At 39.8% G+C, this 26,660-nt stretch overlaps 1 protein-coding gene across 7 annotated transcripts in view; it reads left to right on the top strand.

Moving 5' to 3' along the window:
• The window catches only part of CDK13 (cyclin dependent kinase 13), a 50,295-nt gene extending 37,695 nt beyond the window's left edge, over positions 1-12,600 (top strand). For 2 of the 7 annotated variants that reach the window (XM_052795995.1, XM_052795977.1), the window contains 4 exons: positions 187-318; positions 2,604-2,809; positions 5,799-6,362; positions 7,454-12,600. In XM_052795995.1, coding sequence (XP_052651955.1) covers positions 187-318; positions 2,604-2,809; positions 5,799-6,362; positions 7,454-8,310 — 1,759 coding nt within the window. In that variant the 3' untranslated portion in view covers positions 8,311-12,600. The remainder of the gene's footprint in view (positions 1-186; positions 319-2,603; positions 2,810-5,798; positions 6,363-7,453) is intronic. The other 5 variants (XM_052796024.1, XM_052796015.1, XM_052796005.1 and 2 more) reach the window with 5 other exon arrangements.
• Positions 12,601-26,660: the final 14,060 nt, after the last annotated feature.

Raw genomic sequence — 26,660 nt, 5'->3', positions numbered from 1 at the left:
AAGGTGAAGTTTATCTCTGCCTCTTACTACCAAGCTCAAGTTGTGAGTGGGTTTTGTTAGGACATAAGTTAACTGAGGACTTAATGATCAGTTATTTTGGAAAGGATGTGTTTATTAAAATTCTGCACAGAAGTGTGTGATTCAAAATAAAAATGTGATGCTTTTCTCCATTTTGCTCTTTTGTAGCATCCCACCAGCTGCATTAGATTTATTCGATTATATGCTTGCTCTGGATCCCAGCAAGCGCTGCACAGCTGAACAAGCTCTTCAGTGCGAGTTTCTGCGAGATGTGGAACCATCTAAAATGCCTCCTCCAGAGTAAGTAATTTCCTTTGGTAATGATCCTTATCTTACCTCTATGAAATGTGAACATGCGGTGATTTCATTAAGCTTATTGTGTTTCAGTTAAAGTGGATGGTGGCAGAACAAAAATGTTGATACGTACAGTTGTTTAATGGTGATTCTGCACTAAAATGGTTGTGCAGCTGAGCGACTCTTATACCATGATAGCAGTGATTGTGAGGATCTGAGAACTGTTTCGTTTGTTATTCCTAGAACTAGTTACTGAGTTAGTACCTTTAAAAAAATACTTATATGAATGTTTCTAATGTAAAAAAACCCCATCATTTCCCTTTTATCTCTGTTTATCAGTGTCTACTTTTTCCAAGGGCTTTGAGGTCCTCCATGAATCTGAATTGCCTTCTTTGATGGTAGAATGACACTGGGTATAGAATTCTGCAAAGGTACCTGAGAGTTAAAGTGAAATACCATAAATCGTTTCCTGTGCCAGATGAGATTCTTGGTTTTACAGCAAGGGGAAGTGAAATACTTTGTGCAGGGTTTTTCCAGTCAGTTTCTCTGAGAGGAAATGTATTGCAATGTCCAGTAGGGTTTTAGCAGTGACTTATTTGTACTGATTAAAATGACAACTCATATTGGAACAGGCCCTGAGGAAAACAATGAAAAGGTATTACAGAATCTGCAGGTTTCATTCTTCCCTCAAGTTAGCTGTCGCAATATAGAACATTTATGATTGTTTGAGTAAATTGTACCTTCAAGGCAGCCTGTACAGACTTCTTTTTAATTCATTACTAACTGGGAAAAATGTTTGAGTTTTATCTAAGAATTTTATTTAAAATCTTTTGAGACTTACCTGTTACATACACACAGTTGTTACTAATGCTCCTGATGCATAAGGCTAAGAGGTTTCACTGCCTGAATATGACTATATATATCACTGTCTGAATATCAGTAATCAGCAATTTTAGGCTGTTCGCTAAAATCTCAGAACCACTTGTACAGCATGTTGCTTATATGCATTTTAAAGTAAGTGAATGGGAAGAAATTTGGTTTTCTTCAGGGGCTTGGTAGTGCATCCATTCTAGAAGCTGATATATGGAAATTCAAAACAAACTAGGCCTTGGGGTCCTTTTAGAAATTAAGAGGCACCACACTCCTGACAGAGCTTGCACAGGAAAGCGTTGACTGTTCTCTTGAAAGACTAAAGTTCTGCTTTGGGAAGAAACAGATGTTCGTTCAAAGAAAGTAAGAGTGCTGACTGCAAGGACTGTAGGGTACTTCTCGCAATGAGTTCTTGCTTGCTTCCAGTTGTTTCTGACTAAATACTTGGCAGGTCTTTGACCTGGTATGCGAAGGAACAGAATAAAGGAAGCAGTTGTCATAATTGCCTTTCCAGTGGTTCTTGTCATCTGTCACCTAATTTTTCCATGTTCCTGGGTGAGGGAACCACTCAGTTATTAATATGTAATAGGAAAACAGAAGGCACTGTTTTTACTGCGTGTCTCAGTATTTCCATTATCTGTGGGATGAATCTCTCTGTTCCTCAGGAAATCAGAATTCGGATGCCTGCAGGGAACAGTAATGGAAGGACAGAACTGGTGGCAGATGACTTCCTTAGGAGACTTTTGCCTCTGCTTTTATCTGTCTTAAAGGACTGGGATATGCCTTGTTCTTCCTAGTATCCTAACTTTACTAGTGTCAAGTGCTATTTATTCTTGCAACTTATTTTTTTTTCCCTCATACTTTCTTGATTGTCTGTTCTGTACAACTATAAACACTAGATAGCCATGTCTGTTACTGTGGACAAATATTTGAACTCATGAGGCAGTAGTACTTTTACAAGCGGACAAAAGGAATTGGTCACCCAGACCCTGAAAAAAAACACTTTTGTATTGACAATAACTCTGCTATCTGTTACTCTGCAAATTCTGTTCTCTAGCAAGTGTGCGGCATTGACTTTGAAGTCTTGAATTACACAAATAATTAGGCTTTTCATAAGTATGAATGCAAGAAAGTAACATGATGCTCATTTTAAGATATATGTTCCCCTTTTCTGCCAGAGGGGCCTGTGCTTCTGAAATAGGCAATCAATGAAGAGATTTCAGCCAGAAAAAGCAGATCTGAGATTTTGCTGGCTTTGAGTGTTTTCTGATGTATTTCTGAGTTCCAGTAGGTTCATCTTTCAAAAGTTATGTTATGTACAATTTGAGCATTTATTTTACCAACATGGTTTAAAAAAAAAAAAATTTTTATAAAAAATAAATTATGGGATAAAACTGATTATCTCTAATCATTCTTTGCAGCCTTCCTTTGTGGCAGGATTGCCATGAGCTGTGGAGTAAGAAACGTAGAAGACAGAAGCAGATGGGCATGACTGATGACTCAACAGCAACTAAAGTCCCTAGGAAGGATCTGTCTCTAGGCATGGATGAGAGCAGAACCAACACCCCACAAGGCATGCAAACTTCTTCCCAACTCAAAACTCAGGGCAACTCTAGTTTAGCACTTGGTCAGTAATATTTTCGGTTCTTATAATTACCTTCTACTTGGATTGCACCTCTAGAAATTTTAGATGTTATTTTCAGAGTACTGACGTCTCCTGGATTCTTGAGGGAGGAACAGTATTGTAAGTTAAATCTTTGTTGCAAAAGATTTACCCTTGCTTCTGGAAACTAGGTGTTCCTTTTAAGTTTTACTTAATTTTTCAATCTAGTCAGAGCAACTAACTTGCTCTGTATTTTGAGGGGATTTTATCTTTTGTTCATCTATAATTCTTCTGTAATCCCACAAGCCAGCTGCTGCTCTAAGTTCCTCACAATCTCCATAGATTGGAGGAGCTTTACTGGTATTGATAAGCTGAATCAGAAGGCAGATTTTAGAACAATCATAATTTCAAATGAAACGGGTTCCCTCTGCATGTTATGTTAGTCTTGAGCTTTGCAAGTTGTTGGGGCTGAACCAAGTTGTTAAAAAAAAAATCAAAAAAAAATCAAAAAAGCCCCCCCAAAACCTGGTATAACAAGAAGTAGCTACCTCTGTAGATTGCACAGCCATTAATTCTGAAACTTAACCAAAATATCTTGCTTGGAGACCAATTTTATGAATATAATACAAAGTATAAAGTAATGGTGTCCTGTGTGGACACCATTTGAGATACTAAGCAGTTCGGTGATAGTTCCCTCATAATATGTAGAAATATACAAAATAACAATACCAAATGGATACATGATAAGTTTAATTTAGACCATTTTTGATTGTGCGAAGTGACTATAAATCCTATGGCACTGATACAGGAGTTCAGCTGAAGAAAAACAGTAAATGCATTCACAGGGCCTGAAAATTCATTAATACCAACCATCTTGAATCAACTCTTCATTTAACAATAGAGCAGAGCAGAGCTCCACTCTGTGCAAAGATATAAAGATATATATAAAAAAAATAGTTCTTTTGATCATATTTTATTGCAATTTATTACCTCTTGCTCCTGTTCATCCTGTTTCTCACTGTAAGCCAGCTGTGAGCTTCTGCCACTCCGTATGTTTAGGCTGAAGTTTTGGCAGCATTTTCAAGCATGACTTTCTGTAGCCCTTAAAATTTTTTCCCCCGCAACTGAAGACTGTTATAGAAGTTTGAAGAGTCTAAAGGGTAGTAGTTATTTTCTTTGTGTTTTTATAACAAGTAGCCCAATAAGACACTATTATGTTTATTAGTCATTAATACTAACCATGCAAAATAAAGTAAACAAATAGAGAAGGAATCATTCAGACCTATATTGCTGTTTGCCCATATGTACAGACAAAAATATATTTAGGTAGAAAAGACAACAATTTAATTTTCAGTGGAGCTTAGACAGTTCAGCACAGAGGTGTTTTCTGTATTAAGCAAAACACTTCCGGAAGCCATAATGCACCTTATCATCAATAAGGCCCCTTAAAGAACTCCATGTACAAATGCATGCTTTAAACAAAACTGGTGCATTTGTTTCTGAACACCCCAAAAGAAGAGGTTAAAAACACCTTGGATCAATTGCTAACACTCTGATTCATGAATGGGGCCCCCGGTTGTTGCATCTTACAATTTAACAGGAGCCATGTAAAGGTCAGTAATTCTGTTCTGGTAAAAACTGCCAGATTTCCCAGAATACAGTTTGCTCTTTGAATGGACTTGAAAGTAACCAAAGAGTATGGAATAGGTAGATTAGTTTCCCTGTTTGGCATTTTTCTGCTGAATTTTCACTGGGAGTCTGAGAGAAGTTTGAGTGTTGAATATACCATTCTCAGATGTTACAAAATCAACTGTTAAGTATGACATCCCAGTGAGAACCAGCAGTACAAGGCATTAGAAATGATGGTTTTTTTCTGTATTGCCAAATAAAAGGTGGTTTTATTTTTATATTTCTATAAATATATAAAGTCATTGATGTCCCTGGATCCTGCCTGAGTAGGTTCCAAGTGCTTGTATCCTGGTGCGCATCCACAAGTAGGTTAGTGGGTTGTGGGTTTTGCAGCACTTTCCAGCTGTGCTGCTCTTAGTCTTGCAAGGCAAATACTTAATATTTTTGTGTGTGTGACCATTTTTTCAGGCATGACTTTAAATCTGCTGTGAATTAATATATTGGTGAATTAGCAGAATGTCAGGGATAGAAGAGGAAAGAATGTGTCCGTGTTGATCTGATAAAAAATTCAGGGCTCTGCCAGCACAGTCACACACAGTAATTTTTTTAATTTTTGACTACTTTCTTCTCTAAGTCATCTACTCATAGGGCATGTTGAAATCCATGCTGCTTCACTTCTTTCAAAATAAACTACCACAATGGGTGTTTGAAACTAAGAAACTACTTCGATATTCTGACTTCCTTATTCATATTCCTCTGCATCATCATAATCTCCTGTTACTTGTGGCAAACTCCATTTCATTGAAGAAATTGTATATCATCACAAACCTGTATTTTCCTGCTACTCAGTGATTTCCTTCTCATCCTTCAAACTCAGCCCGTGCTTTTGCATTTATACCACTAGCTTCTGGGACACCTAGAGCCTGGTCACTTGAGCAGGTGTTAGAATCCAGATGCTGAATTAGAATGGGCCAGAATATGACTCGAAATGCATTTTGCAGATGGCCACTTTTTAACAGAGGGATGTGATATGTCAAAGATGGGAGACTTTGCGGGGATTGTAAATCTTACAGCTGCCTAAAGCAGGTGGCCTTAAGCCCCAGCTTAGTTGTACTGTGGAAAATTGAGCTCCAGCTTGATGTTTCTCATCTGTCCAAGTGGCGTGTGCGCAGCCCTTGGAAGTCACTTTCTTTATATTCGATCTTACGATTCCATTTCCTATAGATACTCCCCCAAAAGCAGTTAATATGTAAAAGCATTCCATTTCTATGTTGTCCAAACCCATGCTTTGCCAGTTGTCAGCCATGCTAGATTAGTCTTATTTTTGAGTTTCTGAAATACGTGAGTTCTAAATAATACTTAAAACCACCTTTTTTGTCTTTAGCAAAAACAAGCACTGGACAGCAGTTAAACCAGAATGAAGTGGCAATCCTGCTAAACCTGCTACAGTCTAAAACAAGTGTTAGTTTGGCACAGTTTGCTCAAGTGTTGAATATTAAGGTAAACCCAGAGACTCAGCAGCAACTAAATAAAATAAATCTTCCTGCTGGAATTTTGTCAGCAGGTGAAAAACAGTCAGAACAGCAGCAGCAGCAGCCGCCGCCGCCGCCTCCACCACCGCTGGAACAGGAGCCCCTAAAACAGCCGACGGTCACGCAGCCTCCTGTACCACCTGCTCAACTGAGTCAGCCTAAAGTTGAGACTGATGCTGCCCAGGCAGCTGTACAGAGTGCATTTGCTGTTCTGTTGTCTCAGTTAATAAAGGCTCAGCAAACAAAACAAAAAGATTTTGTGTTGGAGGAGAAGGAAAATGGATCAGGAAATGAAATGTCATTACAACTCAGGCAGCCTCCAGAGCTCACCACTCCTGTGTCTGTCAGCCGGGACGACGTGGAATCTCCAGTACCTGGCTACCCGCATCTGATCAAGTCATTATATACGTCTGCAGGTACTGAAGGTTTGTACCTCGAGCAGTGGAGACATAATAGTTTGGGGATAAAGAGTTAACATGTTAACCATATGAGTCTGTGTGAGTATAGGAGAGATGATTAAATTGATTTTGTCATGTTTTACGTCTGGATCATAGAATTTGTGTCTTACTGTAACAGGTGCCATGCAGACAGAGCAAAAGATCCCCACTCTAAGAGGTATACAAGTGCTGGTAGTATTTCTGATGAAGCAGTTACATTGATCATTATTCTGAGGGTTTGGGGTTTTCTTAGTGGCGTTTGTGGTGAAGATGGTCTTCTCTAGCAAATTCATAGATGGAATTTGCTAATTTTGATTGTGTGTTTAGGTAAAGCCTATTTTGGGGAGAGGGTATTTTATTTTTGGTTTTAATGCTGACTAGAGCAATCTTAGTGTCAAATTCTGTAACTGGTTACCCATAACTGTCACTAACACACATGGTTGAAGGTTTTCATTTGGGTATAGTAGTGGCTTCCTTGGTCTTCTCAAAGTTTAGAGGTCTGTTGTTGATCTTCTTGGATTGCTATTTCAGTTTTATTGTATGGTGGTTTATGTATTGCTCTGTGGTGTTTGCAGCTGTTGAAAGAAATACTCTGAAGTGGTTTGGGGATGTTTTTGAGGGGTTTTTTGGTGGTGTTTTTTTGTTCATGTTTTTTTTAATCTTAAGGTTTGCTCTTCCTTGATAGGGTGGCCTTTTGTCCCTCAAGACTTTTATCCCTGTTTGCAAATCTTTTCTGATCCTTCTTTGAATTTTCTTGTGTTTGTGTGTTGCTTGAGTTTTGTTTTGGGCTTTTTTTTTTTTTTTTTTTTTTTTTTAAGGAACTTGTACCATTTTTTCTTTAACTGCTTGCCTGGTGATCTTACTTTGAGGAGAAACCTGCATCACCTTTCTGAGGCAAATGAGCTGTTGTCTTCTCCAAAATAGCCTGTCCAACTAGCAATAAATTTAACTAATAACTTAATGAGAATTGAAGTAACAAACCTCTGTATTGTTCCAGGAAAGAGTCCTTTCCTTTCTGGTATTGTTATTGTATATATTTATTCCAAAGCTTTTCTTTTTCATCTGCTTAGGTCAAGAGGATTTGGTTAGGCAGTCTGAGATGAGGCTTCTAAACCGAACACCCGAAGAAGAACGCCCTCGGATCTTGCCTCCAGACCAGCGTCCTCCAGAGCCACCGGAGCCTCCACCTCTCACTGATGAAGACCTTGATTATCGGACAGAGAACCAGCATTTGCCTATAACTAACTCTTCAGGAACAGATCCTCACGCAGGAGTGAAAGCAGCTCTTCTGCAGCTGCTTGCTCAGCATCAAGCTCAGGCGACAACGGAGGAGCCAGTACAAACGAGCGTGGATTATCAGGCTAGAGACTCCTACGTAACAGGCCCAGACTACAAGGATAACTTTGGATCATCTTCCTTCTCATCTGCCCATTATGGCAGTAGCGATGGAATAGGAAGTGGATCATCAGGAGCATTAGAAAGGAGGAGCTTCCTTGGAAACTCGGATATTCAGTCTTTGGATAACTACAGTACTGCTTCATCTCACTCTGGTGCTGCCCCTCCTCCGTCAGCCTTTTCAGAATCCTTTCCCAGCTCAGTAACTGGTTACGGAGACATTTACCTCAACACTGGCCCCATGCTATTTAGTGGAGATAAAGACCATAGGTTTGAATACAGCCACGGCCCAATCCCGGTTCTGGGGAGCAGCGGTGACACTTCCGCAGGGCCAGAGAGTACGCACTCTTTGCCCACAAAGATGCACAACTATAGCTATGGAAGTAACTTACAGGAAAATCCCAGTGGCATCAGCCACATGCATGGACAGACTTGGACTTCTCCTGCCCAAGGGCCTGGCTATTCCCAAGGATACAGGGGACACATTAGCACATCTGCAGTGAGAGGGCGAGGCAGAGGATTACCATATTGAGTATCTGTTTTTCCTCAGGCACATCATTTTTATCTGGAAAAACTTTTTTTTTTCCTAGCTGCAGTTTAAAGCAGCAGTTCAACAGACTTGAAAAATGTTAATTCAACAGCTTTATTTTTATGTGGAAAAGGGTCTTGCATACAGTAGGAAAAATTAAAAATGCTTAAAACTCATGCTGTCTGAAAACTAGATAAATTGATTGTACATGTTCACAAACTCTAGTTCTGAATTTTATTTTGTATTTTGGCAGTTTTAAGTGGATGCTAAATTTAGGGACATCAGCTTTTTATGGCACTCTTTCAGATCTTCTGAACTATGCACATTTGTGCTTTTTTTTGTAAGTTTGGACCAACTTTTATGTAAAAAAAATAATTTTACAACAATCAAAGCAGGGCACTGATTTATTTGGTATTTTTCTTTTTACAGAACTACCTTTAGTCAAAGGTCACTGTCAGTCTTTGCACTGCTTTCAGTGTTATTGTGGAAGGTGTACTTTGTGCTCATTTCAGATAATAAAACACAACCTTTCTCTTGATGCAAAATTTTATAAATATTTGGTCAATGTTATTTTTTTTTCTTTCAAGAAAAAAAAAAAAGAATGGATGTTCTGGTAAAATGTTCTCTCCATCTCCCAGGCTTGTTTATATAAAAACTGTTTTACTTGAATGGTAAGTGCCTTAACATGTAAGCTTAAGGTCTGCAAAAATTTGGAAGTACTTTATAGATCGACATGAAAATACCTAAACCTAGGTAGATAACGTGAAAATTCAGATAAGAGCAGGCAACTCAAATAGGTCATAACCTTGTGCTGTTTACTTCAGGTGGGCCAGTTATTTAGAGACCTAATCTTGAAGAAATCATAATTTCCCAATTGAATTTCATGAGAAATGTTGAAAGTGCTGAGAATGAAGAGTGTAGTTTTTCCTCAGCTCCCTCTTGGAGTTGTAGTGTTTTAGTTCCTCTGCCAAATAAACTATACTTTATATGTCCTTACCAAGTGATGAAATAGGGTTTTTTTTTCTCTTAAATGTCAACAGCAGTAATGACTTGACTTTGTGTGAAAAGATGACGCTGTCGTCTTTTGACCACAAATACTGCATTATAGGAAGTAACCAAAGGAAGAATGACCAGTATTTAAACCACAGCAAAATGTTTGACACTAGTTCTAATTCTCTGTAAACTTGTCATTGTGCCAATTAATCGATTTTATATCTGCTATTCCACAGGATACTTTAATATTGGAATCGAGTCTCTCTGAACAACTGATAAAATAACTGTAGTTAAAACTCTTACCAAGAGCCACTCCTCATATTAATTACAACTTCCAGCATGTTTTTTTTTCCTTTGACAACAAGTGGTCTCTCTCCTGCAGAGAGGAGGTATGGTTATATTTTGCATGTACGTAAAAGAATGTTTTAAAGCCCATATTGGAAACAATTTTCCAACTGATTATCCAGTTGACAAATCGGTACCTTATGTAACTGAGTGTTTAATTATTACTTTTTAAAAAGTAAAATTTCTACTTACACTATTACAAACGTAGTCTTGTCAGTGACTTTTTGGATTTTCAGAATAGAAGCCAAAGTTGTTGGTGTTTTGTTTTGGTTTAGTTGAAAATCCTGGTTCGTATATGGCTAACTACGACACTGTAGAACATGGAGAAACTCACTTCGCTAACTACGTAGCGTTTGAGGATCTCACAAATGAGAAATGGAGAGAGTCATGCTGCTTTACGATGTCCCTGTAAGTCTGGCAGTTGCCTTCACTAGACACAGTAGAAAATCCTGCGATCTGAAAATAAAAGCGGCCTGGTCAGAAACAAATACTTACGACTTGAATAGCCTGTGCTTAGGAAAAACAAAAGCTTCATTTGTGAATGACAGTGCACTGGATAGTTTTCCTTGAGTAAGGACACCCCCATAGCATTTTTCTGCTAGTAAAATTTTAAAGGCAAAAATCATTAGTGTCATTTAGATATGGACAGTGTCAGCTAAGGCTTTTTGTTTACTACTCTTTAAAAAACAATCCCACAGTGATACAACAGATTGCTTTTTTCAGAATCAAGCAAAAGACTTTCAAAGCTTTTAAGCAGTTGCTTTCACTAAAAATGTGCAGTCTGGTGTTACTTTCCTGCACTTCAAATGTAACTGCAGGTGATAGTTGGCTAAACAAAGCAGGTAAGTTCAAATGGAAGGTAGATCTCAGCGGACTAAATGATTTGACTTCCAATACAAAAATGCAAGGAAGACATTGTGTCTCCTATTTGCTTCCCTTTTGGAGGTAAATTTTCAAGTCATTTAGTTCACCTCATTTAATGCAGAGAAGTCAGCCCCCTCTGCATGTGTAAACGACAGTGCAGTTTCCTTACGGGCTGTCAGTACTCTGATGTTGCATCGTTCCGCCGAAATGGATTTCAGTCTTTGGCCATGAAAAAACCCAACCCCAAAACAGCACGAGTAATCCTGACTATGAGGAGAGGGAAGGAGATGCAATAGACAGTTGACTTCCAGATGAATCAGAAACAAAACTCTGGCACGCTGTGGCAGATGCGTACTGCACAATGACTTTTCCCCAAATTCAGTTTAAGCCTGTGACTTTGAACACTATATTTGCCTGGGACAACAGTGTTGGGATAATTTGAAAGGAAAGGTAACATTTCCATATATGGTAACTCTGAAGAGGTTACCTTCTCTGCAACCCGGGGGATCTTCTTGGCTCTTTTGCTGACAGTCTTTCCTCCCAGGCAGGTAGAGGCTGCGCATGGGCTGCATGTGGGTAAGGAGCTCTGCCCTCCCTCCACAGGGCAGCCCATGGGGTGCATGGCAGGAGGATTTCTCCCTGTGGCCACACACCCCTGACCCCAGAGTTGCCCCTGGGCAGGTTAGCAGCCAGGGAACTGGCCAGATCTAAGGACTGAAGGTCCACGTTCATTTGCTCCGGACCTGTGTGTTATCTATCGAAATTGCTTTTGAATTAAATCACATGACAAGGTGCTTATGTCAGTTCAAAATTTTACCCTTTTGAACAAATTTCACTCGGCAGAGTGAGCGTGTACTAGTTTGGCATTTTACATCATGTGGCTCTTGCATTTTTGATGCAGTAATAGACATTCTGAAAACCGCGTTATTTTTCTGTGGAGCTGTGGCTTTTGTTACTTCCCCCCCCATTCCTTTGGGTTTACGTTTTCTGTGCTGCAATTCCAAAGTGTGCTACAGAGACCTGGACACTACATCGAAAAGTAAGTGTTGTGTGTTTGTATTTCTAAATAAACATAGCAAAATACTGTAATCATGGACTATCAAGTAGCAAGTACTTCATTATTTATATTAAGTGGTCTTTAGCCTTACCAAGAGGAAGAAAGCGAGCACGGCTGGACTGCTATGACCATGACTTAAAACGCTTAGACTATTACAATACTTAAAATCAGCCAAAAGAAAAGGAAACGGCTTTTATCATGGATCGCTGGTTGTTGTTATCTTGACCAGAAGGAGCAGTGTTAGGGAAGAGGTGTAAAAATACATGTATCCTTAAATATTAATATAATTTCTTGGAAAAATAATTTTAAAATGTCAAACTTTATATTTTCTTATGTTTCCATAAAACACGGTCCATGTTAAATTCTCTCCATACCATGGTAGTGTAAGGTGCTTTCTAGAAGCAGAGGCGGTAAGTGCTGTAATGTAAGTTCTTACAGTTTTGAGTGCTCTTCTCCTTTTGCTTGGTGCAGGAGGCAGTTTCCGTTTTGGTGAAGTTTACAGTTGGATGAGTTTAATAGATAATTGTAAGGTAAAGACTGAAGTAACATAGGATACCTCTTGTCTGTGGGCAAATTAGATCTCAGACCATGAGTTCTGTTTCCAAGAGAGAAAAATCTCAGATGTATTTCTTGCATTCTTCTTTTTGTTAATAAAACACGCAAGTGTTTTACATACAACATTTCTCCAGTCTATTCTGTTACACTGTTTTTTACATAGGGAAATTTTGGCTATTTCCCTTCTTGATAGTTTTGGGATGTTCTATATATGCAGAAGTGTGTCATGAAATAAGGAATCACCAGAAAACTGATTTGAATTCTGTATTTAAAAATGAAATGACCTTGGGTTGACTTAAAATCGAACTAACTTTTGCTTATCAGGGTGAAGAATACTTTATTGCAGGAGTTATTTCAAGACAACCTAATTTAAAATAATTAAACTGTTATGCTTCAGCTTGCTTACTCTTTGTTATTTTAAGCCATTTGTATATAAAATGTATTGTGCGGCCTGTAAATAAAATACATGAAAACTTGAAGCCTTTCATTGTTTTCTCTCTCCAGTTGTCAAACAGCATTTCGAGAGAACATTGGGTTAAACTGAGGTGGGTTTTTTAGTGTCCAAATGAATATAATTTTCAGTGTGTTAAAATTCTGCAAGTTATTAAAAAAATATTTGCCACTGCAGTACTTTTTCAAAGGCAAACCACAGCGACTGGCAGTACGAGTGCTTGTTGCCAGAGCGGGGCTCCTGGTTAATGCAGGAGCCGAGGTGCAGCCAGCGAGCGCTGACGGTGCAGCAAAAGCAGGCGGCGTGCTGGGACGTGGTTAGGGGAAGCGGGCCCTTCCCGTGGTGAGAAGATGCTGCTGTTGCCAGCACCTCTTGTGTGAGCTTTTCGGGACGGTGGGCTATGTGTAATGTGACATTTTTTTCTTAGCGCTGTCCAAGCAGAGGTGTTGTTAATACTCCCCACTGCTGTCTCTTTAAAGAGGATGGTGTGTGTCTTAGAAGTAATGGGAAATCAGGCCCAAGGAGCCAGGTATTTTCAGTGACTGGCTACATGCGTACGCTGCTGGTGGAGCACTGTAAACCGAGTGTGGCTTCAGCAGCTGCACTTAGAATGCCTGAGGCTTCTCTGCTTTTTTCCTACTGTATCTGCTAATCTAATGAAAATGTTTGCATCTTTCAATAAATGCTATACTTCAATGCAAAAATAAGGCACTTGCTGTATCTTCAGTGCTCTTAAAATCCAGGTTGGACAGACTGCTGCTGTCATCGCTTCAATAACTTGTCATTGATGAAGTGAGGAGGTGGGCGGTGAAGGTGCAATAGGAAGTTATGGGGGCTCACAGCAGTTACGTAGGTGTCATTTGACGTTAGGCTGGCAAAATGCCTAGCTGTAGCCCAAAGCCCTCTCACTTTGGAGACAATACTTCGACGGCAGCTACAATTAAAGCCTGGCTTTTACTTCTGATGACCAAGTCAGGCTGTACTACGTAGGATGTTGACTTGCACATAGTAGATCAGACAGTTGCGTGAAACAATTTCTAGTTGTCTGCTCCGTTTTTCTTGTGAAAACTGCTATTGCAACTAGTAACGTGACAAAGTTGGCTCTGGTTTGTGTTGGAGTATGAACCTGTGGTGGTTTGAGAATGGTGCTACGTCCCATTCATGCAGCTGTTGGTGCCATACGGCCACCAAGCTATGCAAAAATCTACCAGTAATAATTCCAGTGGGATCTGCATGTAAATCAATACCCTCAGCTGCAAATAAAATAGCATCAAGTGAAAGGGAGAGATGCAAATAACTGCGGAACAACAGCCTGTATCAACACAGAGCAAGGAATGTGTCCATGAAATCGGTGGCAAGAGAGGAAACAAACCATCTCATGTCATAGCTGTGAATTACTGACCCTTAGCTTTGAAAGAACCATGCAATTTTGCAGAAACTTCTGTTAAATTAGCTGAACTGGGATTAGGTTGCTTCTATTTTTAAGGAATGCCTGTAAATCCTGACAGGCCATCCGGATGAAGGGGATTACAGCTACCAAACTCCCCCATCATGTGGAAGAAAATGCAAGTCAGAGCTCTTGGCAGCGTCAACAAACAAGGGGAGAGGGAGCTTCATTTGACAAATGAGGGGAACTGTTTCTTTTCCTGGTCAACTGTGTTCGCTTCCATGGAGCTTGAAGGTTTTGCTTTTAAAGCCGCTTGCTCATTATGGCTGCTTATTTTGGGCTTTTTTTATTGCCCGTGGAGAAAACTTGCAGTCAGTGTGATTTAAATGGGAAGGAACTTTGAGTCTGAGCATACGGTAATGTTTTCTTTTTCTTCAGGTATGGCAGCCCTTGCTAATAGGCAATACTCAGATCACTTTTCACAGCATGGCTTTGATTCCGCTTCAACAATTCCTCTGTGGGTTATTTGGCTGTACTATTGATATGGCAAATTCTCATAATGTGATGAATGTGTCTTTAATAGGACTTCTTGCAAAGAGGCTTTGTGAAGATTTTTTTCAATATTAGAAAATACAGTGTAGAAGAGACATAACTGGGTAGAAAAGGGAATAGAGTGTAAGCTTTACAGAAACCAGCCTGGGAACTTCTGGTACTTGCAAGCAGATCTGACAGCTGTGTGCTGCCCTTAAGGTAACTCGGGGGGGATTAACTGGTTTCTGTGGTTAGTATTTGACTTGTGCAGATGTGTGTCTCTGCTATACTCCCCCCCCCCTACATGCGAGGGTATGGTAATAGTTGCTAGAGGACATTGTTGGAAGTGAGTGTTTCATGTGCAAGTCTAGCACAGATAGGTGCCTTTTTTCTTTCCTCCTGCAAGTTCTTTTCAGACCTGTTTTACAAATGCATAAAACATGTTAGCAGGTTCTGATGTGGGGGAAAAACAGTATTTCTCCTGCCTTTCAGATGTTTTCTGAGGATCTTGGTTTTGCCCAGGTGGCAGTGGTAGGGAAGTACTGATGTCTGCTTGCCCAGCTGTAGGGGCCTCTCTGAGGATCAGTGCCACAAGAGCCAATGCTGGTTTGCCTCATTGTTCCATGTCCGCATCACCCTGAGCAAGGAATGGGCTGTGCAGAGAATTAGACAGAAGCCTGGTTTAGGAGGGGATTTTTCCTGAACAAGGAGCAAGGGAAGGATCATTACTTATGTGTCCAGCAAGGGTGCTTTTACCTTCATTCTCCTCCATCCTCACCAATTGCAAAAAGGATCTATGGGAGTGGTTTCAAAGCAGGACCTGGTTTTGTTTGGGGTATTTTTTCTGTTTTTCTTTGCCAGTATTACTTTTCAGGGAGCTTTTGGATGTTAGAAACCACCATGAGACTTCCCTAGGTCTGCTGAAGTACGGAGCATTGCTCCTCCCGGACTCGATGGCACAGCCCTTCTGCTTTCTTCACTAGCAGCTCTCTTGTGTGGGCAACATGTAGGGCAACTTTCAGGGGCTGGGACAGAATGTGTCCCTCCTCTTTTCTCTTCTCTCTCTTTTCTCTTCTCTCTCTTTTCTCTTCTCTCTCTTTTCTCTTCTCTCTCTTTTCTCTCCTCTCTCTTTTCTCTCCTCTCTCTTTTCTCTCCTCTCTCTTTTCTCTCCTCTCTCTTTTCTCTCCTCTCTCTTTTCTCTCCTCTCTCTTTTCTCTCCTCTCTCTTTTCTCTCCTCTCTCTTTTCTCTCCTCTCTCTTTTCTCTCCTCTCTCTTTTCTCTCCTCTCTCTTTTCTCTCCTCTCTCTTTTCTCTCCTCTCTCTTTTCTCTCCTCTCTCTTTTCTCTCCTCTCTCTTTTCTCTCCTCTCTCTTTTCCCTTCTCTCTCTTTTCTCTTCTCTCTCTTTTCTCCTCTCCTCTCAAAGCAGAACTCCAGTAGCTCACGTTACAGCTTCTGACCCCAAAGACTAGTGGCAGGAAAATGCCTCTTACACAGGTCTTATTTTTTTAAGAAGGAGACAAGAATTCACATGCTGCAGACATGACTGATACAGCTGTCTCCTGGGATGCTTCTCTAGATTAAGAAGAATAATGCATCAGCCAAAAAAAATGCCATCGGTTTCAATAATTCACCAGAATTTGAATCACCAGATGGCCCAGCCCTCTGGTAAGGTCTCCTGCTGCACTACATCTGCTTGTCTAAGCCCGATTCCCTTCTGTTTCACCAAGGTAAGTGCGTAGCTGTGTTGATACTCTAGAAATACTCCACACTTTTTTCCCCCAGCTATTGTTTCAAATTCTTTGATGTACCAGGATGTAGGGAAGAAAGTGTATACAACAGGCTGTGGAGCCGTACACAAGCTCTCTCCTTTAATCCATTCCCTGATGAAGATCTTGTGGAACAAGAATGGAGGAGGGAAACAACCTTGTCTGTCCAGCTGAACTTGGCTTTGCTGGGCAATATGCTCGCTGGTGGGATCAGCTTTTATTTCTAGCTGGGGGAACGGATGTTGTACTTAACAATGAAAAGCTCAGGGTATCTTTCGGGTAAAATACAAGGGAAGCATCTTCCTCCCACACTTGTGAAGCCGAGGATTCCCCATGCTCTTACCTGAAGAAGGCCAGAATCATTTACCGACATTTTTTTCTATGCATTTTTCAGTGACCCACTTTAGCTTCTACAAAAGACAAAGCACCATGTATGGAACTTCATCCAACAATCTCTCTCTTCCCGCCCCCTCCAAACTGAGCCCTAACCTGCTTTAAAAATCCCTCCTTGTAGGGAGAATAAATCTTGTATTTCAGTGTGAGAAAATCAGTAGATGAGAATTTGAAACAGACTGGAAATGGGGTTTTCTTGAGCTACAAAGCGTCGTCTTCATGTTTGCATCAGCAGTGCTGCTGCTTCTTTGAGCTGTGGGAAGGACAAGCTGAGGGTACAGAAGCTCTCTGTGCTGCCTGCCAACCCATGTCTCTCCAGGCGGTGCCTGCTGAGGGCTGTGACCTAGCAGTGCATGTTATGGGGCACATAAATGCTGTTAAGTGTCTTTAGTGGGTGTTTTGGAGGATGGACACCCAACTGTAAAATGACAAAACCCAACCAGAGCACAATGATTTTGTTTACCTCCCCCTCTTTGACAGTGCAGCTGTGTGCAGCAGCCCTGCTCTTGGCAGTGCAACGCTGTGGCCGCTGCCGCCTCCGTGCCCTTCGGGCTCATGGTTTATGCAGGGCTGGTGCCATTTGCACTCCAAGGAGGAAGAGGAGGAGGAGGTCAGAGGGGCAGGGTATGGCGAGGAGGCAATGCTCTGCTGTGGCAGGGGCCTGGGAGTGCTTAGAGACATGGTGGCACTGCGGGGTCCTGCTGCCTTGCACAGAGGTTGGCTTTGATCCGAGCTTCCTTCATGGAGCATCCGGAGTGTTTGGATCCAAGCCCCAGCTATGCATCTGTTTGTTCCCAGTCAGAAGCATTGTTTGCCTCCTGGAATAGTTGAAATAGTGTCACTGGTTCAATGAGGCGATCGTTTTCAGCAACCTGCTGGTCATCTGGGGTGTGTAACCACGCAGCATCCAGTGGCGTGTATAGTTCTTCACCCCCTCCCTATAAGAAGGGAATACTCGCCTCTCATCAGCACAGCTGGTAAGCACACCATGACCCTTCTTTTCACCTTACCTTGGAGGAGAGGGGGTTTAGAAAAATGCTGTTACTTTCCATATGGGAATCTGGAGGAAGGGGCTTGTCTGAGGTCACACAGGATGTCTACAGCGAAGTAAGGAGCCGAATATGGGTGTCTCTTGTTTGTTTTGCCTGGGTTACAGCAGCGAGTGCAGACATGAGCACACAGATGGTCCAGGTTTCATAATGCCGCACCAATATTTGTCTCTAAGTTGTAAGCTCCAAGACGAGGTAAACTGGAGGTCCTCTGGTCTGAAAAATCAGAGGAAGCTCCAAAATGCTTTTCCAATTATATTGCTATTCTCACTGAATGATGTTTAGATTATAGTGTAAAAAACCCAAATATTGCTGTATATCTTTAAAGCCAGCGTTACCGATGCTACCTTTTGTACATTGGTTTTATTATTCCTTCTGGAAAAATGTTTTTTGGATGCTCCAGCATTTGCTATTCCACAGTTCCCTCCACCAGGCCAATGGATGTTGATTTTTTCCAAAATACAAGATAGAGCACCAAGGCTTAGGTTAGATGAGGTTGCTTCTTGTTCCATCCTGGACAAATTGCTTAGCCTCTTTGTGCCTTGTTGCTTGCCCATAAAATACAAATAAATAGTTGTACCCTATCCCTCAGGACCAACATCAGATAAAAGCATTGCCCGAGTTTCTCAAAAATGCTGGTAAGTGCTAAAGATCATTAGAAAAAAGCTGAACTTCTCCCTTCTCTTCACAACTTTCTGATCTACGCCCTTGCAAAGCAATACACAATTGAGAGATCAGAACTTCTGCTTTGCAGCTGACCCAATGGCAAAAAATATGGGGAAGTTACGGAAGAGGAGCAGGCCATCCCCTGCCTTCCTGCACTGGAGTTTAAAATGAAAAACACATCCCCATACCTGGAAAGAAAGGATGCTGTATGCAGTGCACAAAACCAGCAGCCAAAGTTACCCGTGTGCAGTCCCGTAACCTTCCCCACGCCACAGATAACTCTTAAAAGCTCATGTCATCTCCGGGCTGGAGTCCTTGCCCTTAAGATAAGGAAGGTAGTGGGCTATCTGGCTGCGCAAGCAACCTTGTTGCTTTCTACCCTGCTACTGCAGAACAAAGATTAATTGTGACTATTTATGTTAATACCTTTTTTTGTGAAAATCGTTCATTGTGGGGGGAGAAAAATAGACTAAGAACTACAGAAGGTATGGGAAATGAACAGAAATCTATTAATGATGTATATGAGAAGCGGGGTAGTAAATGATAGTTAAAAACTTACTTGCAGATGGTCTGGTGATTCCACATCAGGAAAGTATCACTCTAAACCTGGCAGGCTTTATTAGAAGCTATGTACATTTTTCTCCCCAGATTGCTTCTTGTTATGGATTGCAGAGCCTGCTCTGAGACTTCCAAGCAAGCACATACAATTATGCAAGACAGTGAAAGAAGACATGCAGGTAGTAGTAACAATTTTTATTTGCAAACTGTACTTGCAATTACAATATTGCCTTTTGGGAACAATGACAAAAAACCCCAAATACCACAGAATTTTGCAGACCTGTTCTATCAGAAATTCAACCCTATTTCAGCTTCTAGCATCAGATAAACCAGAGATGGCCTTCTCTTTTAACTGACCTCCTGGGAGGCTCCAGTTTGGTTTGGGTTTTTTTTGTTTGGGTATTTTTTATTTTTTGTTGTTGCTGTAGGTTTGTTTGGTTTTTTTTGTTTGGTTTTTGTTGTGTTTTTTTTTCCTTTAAATACAACATTTTAAGTCTTAACTCTAAGAATGCAAATTCTTTACTGACATCCAGGGAAATCTTCTGCATGCTTTATTGAAGCACCTGTCACTTGTTGCTACCCTGCAGCCTCTTGACTCATCTTTTTCATTTCTCAACTCCTGTATTAAGGTTTCAGCATTACAGAGCTTTTGTATTCTAAAAAATATTATGTTATGCCCTTCATTATGTGAAGCAGTAAATCAAAGCATCACTTCACATCTGAAATCCAGTGCTTTCTGGGTTTATTCAAAATATAGATATAAGGCTAGATACAGTATGATGAAAATAAGGTGCTCTTGACTTTCCAGAAAGGATAAATATGAGATGCAGAAAGGATATGCTAATATGAAGTCTGTGACAGGAAATCCATTTTAACTGTATCTCTTATTATTTTAGTATGCGCAGAGATAGGCACACAGGTATGTAATTTATATGAAATCATCATTTCATACAATTCATTTAAATAAGGATATGTATGCATGAAACTTATATGTAAAAATAAAAAGGAGCCATACCTTGTCACAGTGTGTCGTTTGTAGGCTGGTAAATAAAGAAATTATTCTTTTAAATTACTTTTGTGAAGCAACATTTCTTTAAAAGCATCTGTTATTCTCCTTGAAGTGATGAATGAAAAAAATATTTGATTGAGAAAATGTCAACATTTAAAAGAAAACATAATTTTCACTGAAATCTTTTGGTGAAACTGGCATGACTGCCTAAATGGTCTTTTTTTCTTGAATATATATTTCCATCAAGTTATAAAAATATCTGATTACTTGAGATACAGTCCCAATATGAGGCTTCTTCCTGTCTTGGTTAAAATATGTTTCTGTCTAAATATTTCATCCGTATGACATGTTTGTGGTGGCAAGAGCAGAAGGGGAGTAAACAGCATCCAACAGAATTAAATATAGTCACTGCAGTCTGTAACAAAATAAGAAAGTTGGTAGCTTAAATATTAGGTGAGATTATCAGTTACCTCTATAGAACTGGGAAGAAAAATGTAATGAGAATGAGAGGGATCAGTTATATTGACTAATTAAAAAATAAAAACTTATAAAACTCCTCCTGACAACAAAAGAGGCTGCAGATAACAGGAAAAGGTCAGGATTTCAAACACAGAGTAGAAAGAACATCAAATGCAGATGCTTCCCTGACACTCAATTTGAGGGAATCTATTTCTAGTTGTGTTTTAAGCGCGATCAATATTCAAAACAGCTTCTGCTGTAGGAAAAGGGGATAACTGACCAAGTTTCTACACAATGCAGAGATGACAATTTGACAAGACAAAATCAACATGAACAACATACAGGCCTGCGCTTTGCTGCGTGGAGACTGTTTAATAGGACACTGGCTCGACCTCTTCCAACAGAGTACCATTTGGTTGCACAACGCTTTGACAAGTTGTGTAACTCTGTCAGAGGATTTCACAGGGCAGGAGAGGTAACACATCAACAGCAGCATTATTAAATTCATAAGCACATAAACAGACCCAACAAATTGGATTAGATTTCTTATCGTTAGGATTTTTGTAAAGCGGGTGCTCCAAAGTGTAGTGGGGAAGCTGGCAGCTCCTACTGTTCTTCAGAGGAGTTCTAAAACTGTTCGTGAGTGGGAAGGAAAAAGCTCCTCAGGTTGACAGTAAATGCTCAGTAGTTACCCAGAAAAAGTACGAAATCAGGTTTGTAATGCTTGTATTACCCTGTGTTTTGCAAAAATCATCTACATCATGCAATATATTACATATTGCTGGAATATTAAATTCAGCACTTCCACAGCTTGACCACTACTAGCAACATGTTAACATTTTTAGGCTTGATTTTCTGTAGCTTTTTATAAAAGAGATGCATGGAAAGACTTGTAATTCCTATGGTGACAGTTTTATGCTCTAGAAAGAGATTATGCCACCTAAAGATCCTGCCCCCAAAAAATCCCCAACCAAAAAAACTTCAAGACCTGAAACCTCAACTCTGGAAGTGAATTTGTGGATTATTTTTCCATTTTGAAACACGGAAAATTTATTACAATACAATTTAGAAAACTGTCACATTTTGCTTTCTGATTCATTAATCTGAAAAGCTGAACCACATTTGTCTCCAGGAAATGAGAGAACAGGTGCTTCACCAGATTAGGTATCTATCAGTTATGAAGATACTGGTCATTAAAAAAAAAAAAAAGTCTCATTAAATTAATGGCTAGTAGAGCTAAAGACTGGTTTACCCCATGATAATTGCTTGAGAATCTTGTAGTGGAAGGGGCTACACCTTTGATTACAGCATAAATCATTTCCATATGCAGTGAAATACAATAGTACAAGTATCCCTCTTTATTTCTTAGGAGACTGTGACCTCCACTGTTATAGTGTTGTGCATGAAAACTTGACAGTTACCTCAGTTTGAAATTGTTCCTGCTGTCATTACAGATTTTAGGTCAGATAAAGGATGAAAACCAAACCCCCTGTTAACTTCAGCTGGGATTGCCATTTAGTTCTCCAGTGACAGAATTTCCCTTTTAAACAGAATTTTGCTTTTTTTGATAAAACTACCTTCCATTTAAAAAAATTATGTATAATTTAACATACTTATTTTGGCCACAGAGGGACCCGAAATGCAGCTCTCCTTGAGAGCTGTGAACCACACAAATGTGTGGATTATCAAAGAAATCATGGAGGTCTCAGTTGTTCCAAGCCCTTGCACGCTAATGACATCAGAATTGGATTTCTTTTAAGAGCAATGTTTCTGAGTTTATTTGTATTCTCTACAGCAAATCTGAAAGGTGCTCAGGAAAAGGAAAGTGTTTTTGTAGTCTTGTATCAGAATCTGGAACATTTAATGAATAGTTATACGCAGAAAGAGATGCTCACAGAATTAAACAGCTATCATTTATTGCTAGTATGTGTTGGAAAGCATGGCTGCTTTTCTGCTGGCATCCCTCCTCCCAGGAAGGTGATGCATTTGAAACTTGCTCTGAAAATTTTATTCACCAATCAGCTTTAGGGAATGCAACAGGGAGAGCAGAAAACACTGGGCTCTCTTCTGCCACTACATAGTAATAAGGTTTAACCAAGACACCTTCTCTTGCTATTCTTTAATTCTCCCATTTGTAAAATTATGGAATAATAGTGTTATGCTCTCTAAAGGTTGATGTGATGCTTAATGAAATGTAATTAGTGTGTTGGTTTAACTTTATATTAAAAGCAATGTTTACAACTGTAAGGTGAATTTCTGTTTAGAGGGATATAGGGATTAGAGCTATTTCTAGAACTGTGCATTATCGTTCTCCTATTTGCGCAGATCTTTCACACTTGGCTGTGTGGAGCAACAGAGAGGCTAAATAATAAGAGATGAGCCCCGATTTCTAAATCAGATTAAAAGGGGTTGTTTGCACCTCCAAACAGAAACACAAGAGATGGAGAGTTGTAGACGTCCAACAAAATACCATACTTTGTCTTGAAATCAGTTTGATTTTTTTTCCAGGTAGTAACTCTAGTTGAATGGTCTTCATGCCATAAATGTTTATTGTGCTTCACAATTTCCTGTACATGCTTAGCTGACTTAGGTATAGAAAATTTGGACAATTTTGGTAATTTTTCATAAGAGAAGTAAATTGGGTTTGGTAATATATTCTAAAAGAATGAGTAGTATTACTAGCTTCAAAGAAGGATTATACAAACTCATAGTCAACAGGTCCACCAGGAGGGACGAGTACTGGACTAGATGACTGGTCTCACCGCCCTGTGGGATGCTTTTTATTCTTAAGAATTTAAAAGAAGGACAAAGTGACAGCAAGCAGATGTCTGTGTTTACATTACTCCAGGACAGTCCTCTCTGGAGAGGAAAGGGAAATTCCAAGAAAAAGCTGTGAATTGTTTTAACTCTTTCTGCCCATAAGACAGTAAATGCAAATGCTGTTTTCCAAGGCCTAAATGTAATGAAGATGCCAAAGATGTGGTAGCTAATGATTAAAATTTAGGAGGGTTAGTATGTGGAGCGTTATGATGTTTGTCTTTGGGGTATTCAAGGAGTTTTTATTTTAGGTGCTATTTTAACCATTGCCCTAAGAGATGAGGAAACGCAGAGAAACATGGAGCACGTACCTTAATACCTTAATGCAGTGAAATGTAAGATCACGCATAAAAGTATCAGTGAAGTTGGTCACATTTACAAGACACAAAAAGATGGAATGAAGTGACAGTGAAAAGGACTGCTACCTTCCAGTGTGATGCTGAAACTAAGGGTTCATATGCAACATAAGCAGAGGAATATTAATCAGTAGGATACTAGTACGTGATTTTAATGAAAGTAAACAATTACTTTAAAACTTATTAGAAAAGCTTCAGAAAACAGAGAAACAATCCAGTTCTAGAAAAAATGTCCTAATGTGACTTTAATGGCTGTATTTAATTGTTGCAGAGAATATTCAAATGCTATTTGAATCACCTACCTTGAATAGAAATTTGATACATGACTCTTTAATACAACATGAAAATGTAAAATATAATCCATTGATGGAATCTAATGTTAGACAAAGCCAGCCTGGATAGAAAGCAGATTTTTACGTGACAGTGGTTAGGCTTGGGATCAACTTCAACTGATAGATGCTGGCATGTTGTCTGCCATCTGAAATCTTTAAATATTAGGTATCTGTGTTGTGGTGTAAATTAAGTTGTTGGTTTGATGTGGGAGTTGCCAGGTGAGGTTTAGACCTAACATTGTGCAGGCTATCAGGATAAATACTTCTTTCTAGCACCAACCAATGGACAGTGAGATTTGGGATTTGACAAAATCTATGTACAGTTTCTTAGGAAAAATCTATTTTTCCATACTGCTTTCCATACATACTTTCCATACATACTGCTTTCGTTCATGGAATCCACATTTTACTGAAAAGGTGTGTATCCCATAGCTCTTAACAAACTAGCATCATTGAAGCTATTCATATACCCATTCTTTGGGACTCAATATGTATAGATTTTGCTTGGAACTTTAAAAACAATTTTTCTTTACCTTTTTGAAAGATGCTTAAAAATCCAGAATTAATTAGTAAAAAGAAATAATAAAGAAAAAAATCCAACAGGACCTCAGGACAAAGATAATGAAGCAGGAGTCTGAAAAGAATCTGCAGGAAGAAAAAAGGAGGAAGATGCAGACAGGTTACAGATGGAGGTATCTTTGCAGATCACTTTGCAATTGACGTAACAGCAATATTATTACTACTAGGGAGGTTACTGACAGCTTCTGTCCTGAGACTCATTGTTGGAAAAGCTCACTTGAGTTAGCTTTCTTGTTTCAGACATCAGCAAGTTTAGTTCGAAACACGTTTTAAACTATCCAAGCTCAAACTCGTTGGATTTGAAAGCACTTGCAACATCTGCTTTGTCAGGAGAACTAGGGGAACAGTGGTAGTTAGTTCAGGATGGAAAAAGCTTCTTGTGATACAGATAGCTCTGGAGAAGACAATTTATGGACAGCTTAAGTTACAAAAGAGTGGAAGTGTTTTAAGAGAGAAATATCTGGTTCAAATGGAGTGTCAGCCAAGGAAAGACTATGGGAATAATTGGTGGAAAAGGAGTCCAGAGCAAAGGCAAGACTTGGCCACAAAGAACGTGGAGCCTGTGAAGAAACAGAATAAATAAATGAATGCAGGTCTTAATATCCTTCTTGAGCTTTCTACTCTTCCGTGTCACTTATGGGGAGACTCGTAACGCGTTCTGGACTCCTGCCCATGTTCTGTGCTGATGCTTTTTGATACTGCAAACAACTGAAAAAGATTCATGCTGAACTTCAAGGCAAACGGTGTGCTTATGAAGGTGCAGACCCTTTCACTAGAGTCTCTTTGCCAGGAGGTGCCAGAGGGGAAGTCTGCTATACTGATGATCCTCCCTAGGCCCATAAGGAACACCAGGAATTGGATTGTTTTGGGATGCTTACATAGCAACAGACTAATCACTGGTAAAGGTGTATACTTTGATTAGATGTGTTTCTGCTGTTTTTCTCTGATACATCAATACAGTTAGAGCGACACCAGAATCTTGCTTTTCCTTTCGGCTCATTGGAAAGGTTACAAGACTGAGAATAGTTGCTCCCTAGCAGATCTTCTGGCTGTTTAAAAGCTTCTGAAGTAGAATTTAGCACTGAAGTAACTGGGGCTGGACTGAAGCTGAACTATCTTTTTTTAATTGACAGTAAGTGATTAAATATACTGAATAGGAAAGGTCCCTATGCACACAGGCTTTTTATTTTTACTGCTTATAAAGCTCAATTCTCTTGGAAATGCATATTTGCTTCCTTGTCATTCATGGATTGAAAAACAGTAACATGTTATGTGGCTGCTGAAGAGAGAGTACCTGATTTTATGCTTTCCCTCCAACTTGGTGTACTATCATCAACGAGGAGAAGCTGAGTGAAATATGAGTAAGAGGTGGTTGTGTTGGGAAGCTACCAGGAAGAACTGGGATCAAGAAGATGCTGTTTTCCCACACCCTTTCCTTACGCACTTTTTCTGTTGTCTTCTCAGAGTGACTTTGCCTCCGTCTTTGCAATGTTTAGCACAAATCTGAGCACCACTTGTCTGCATGTGCAGAAGAGAATTTTTCTTAATCTAGAGAGAAAAGGTTGGCTGCTATGGTAGAGCCATGTCTGCCTTGTACAGTTCTCACTGCACATCTGACAATGAAGTCCACCACTCAACCAATGTAGGCTCATTTAGATGAGTCGGGAGGACTTTTGTGCACTTTTACTTGTTGACATAGTTCCATCATCTCCAGCAATGTAAACTAACAAACAAACAGGACCGTTAGTGGACTGGGTATGTTGGGTGGTTGAGTGGCACCGATTCCACCAAACCCTCCAGCAGACAGCTATTGGTAGCAGAGCCCTGAAGGGTGGATCAAGCCTGTTCCAATGGAAGGGGCAGAAAAGGCAGGCTTATTTCCATGGAAAACCTACGTGGAAAAGCCTTAACATATAGCTGGTGTACAGACAGTTCTGAGGAAAAAAAGGAGGAAAAAAGAGACAATAGAAGACTCACCAGAGAGGAAAAATTATGGTAAGACTACCTAAATTATCTTCTCTGGATGGAGTTAAGGTTGGGGGTGGTGTGGGGTGTAAAGAAAAACAACCTGCTTTTGGTAGGTCCTTTTAAACTGTTTGCCTGAAATATAAAGTCCACAAAGCCTTGCAGATGTGTTTATTAATATATTAGAATCTACTGTTTTCAAGCTGTAAAAAGAGAAATGAT

Source organism: Harpia harpyja, chromosome 1, assembly GCF_026419915.1.
Source record: "Harpia harpyja isolate bHarHar1 chromosome 1, bHarHar1 primary haplotype, whole genome shotgun sequence".
Taxonomy (NCBI): Eukaryota; Metazoa; Chordata; class Aves; order Accipitriformes; family Accipitridae; genus Harpia; species Harpia harpyja.
This window is presented reverse-complemented; position numbering and strand designations above follow the sequence as displayed.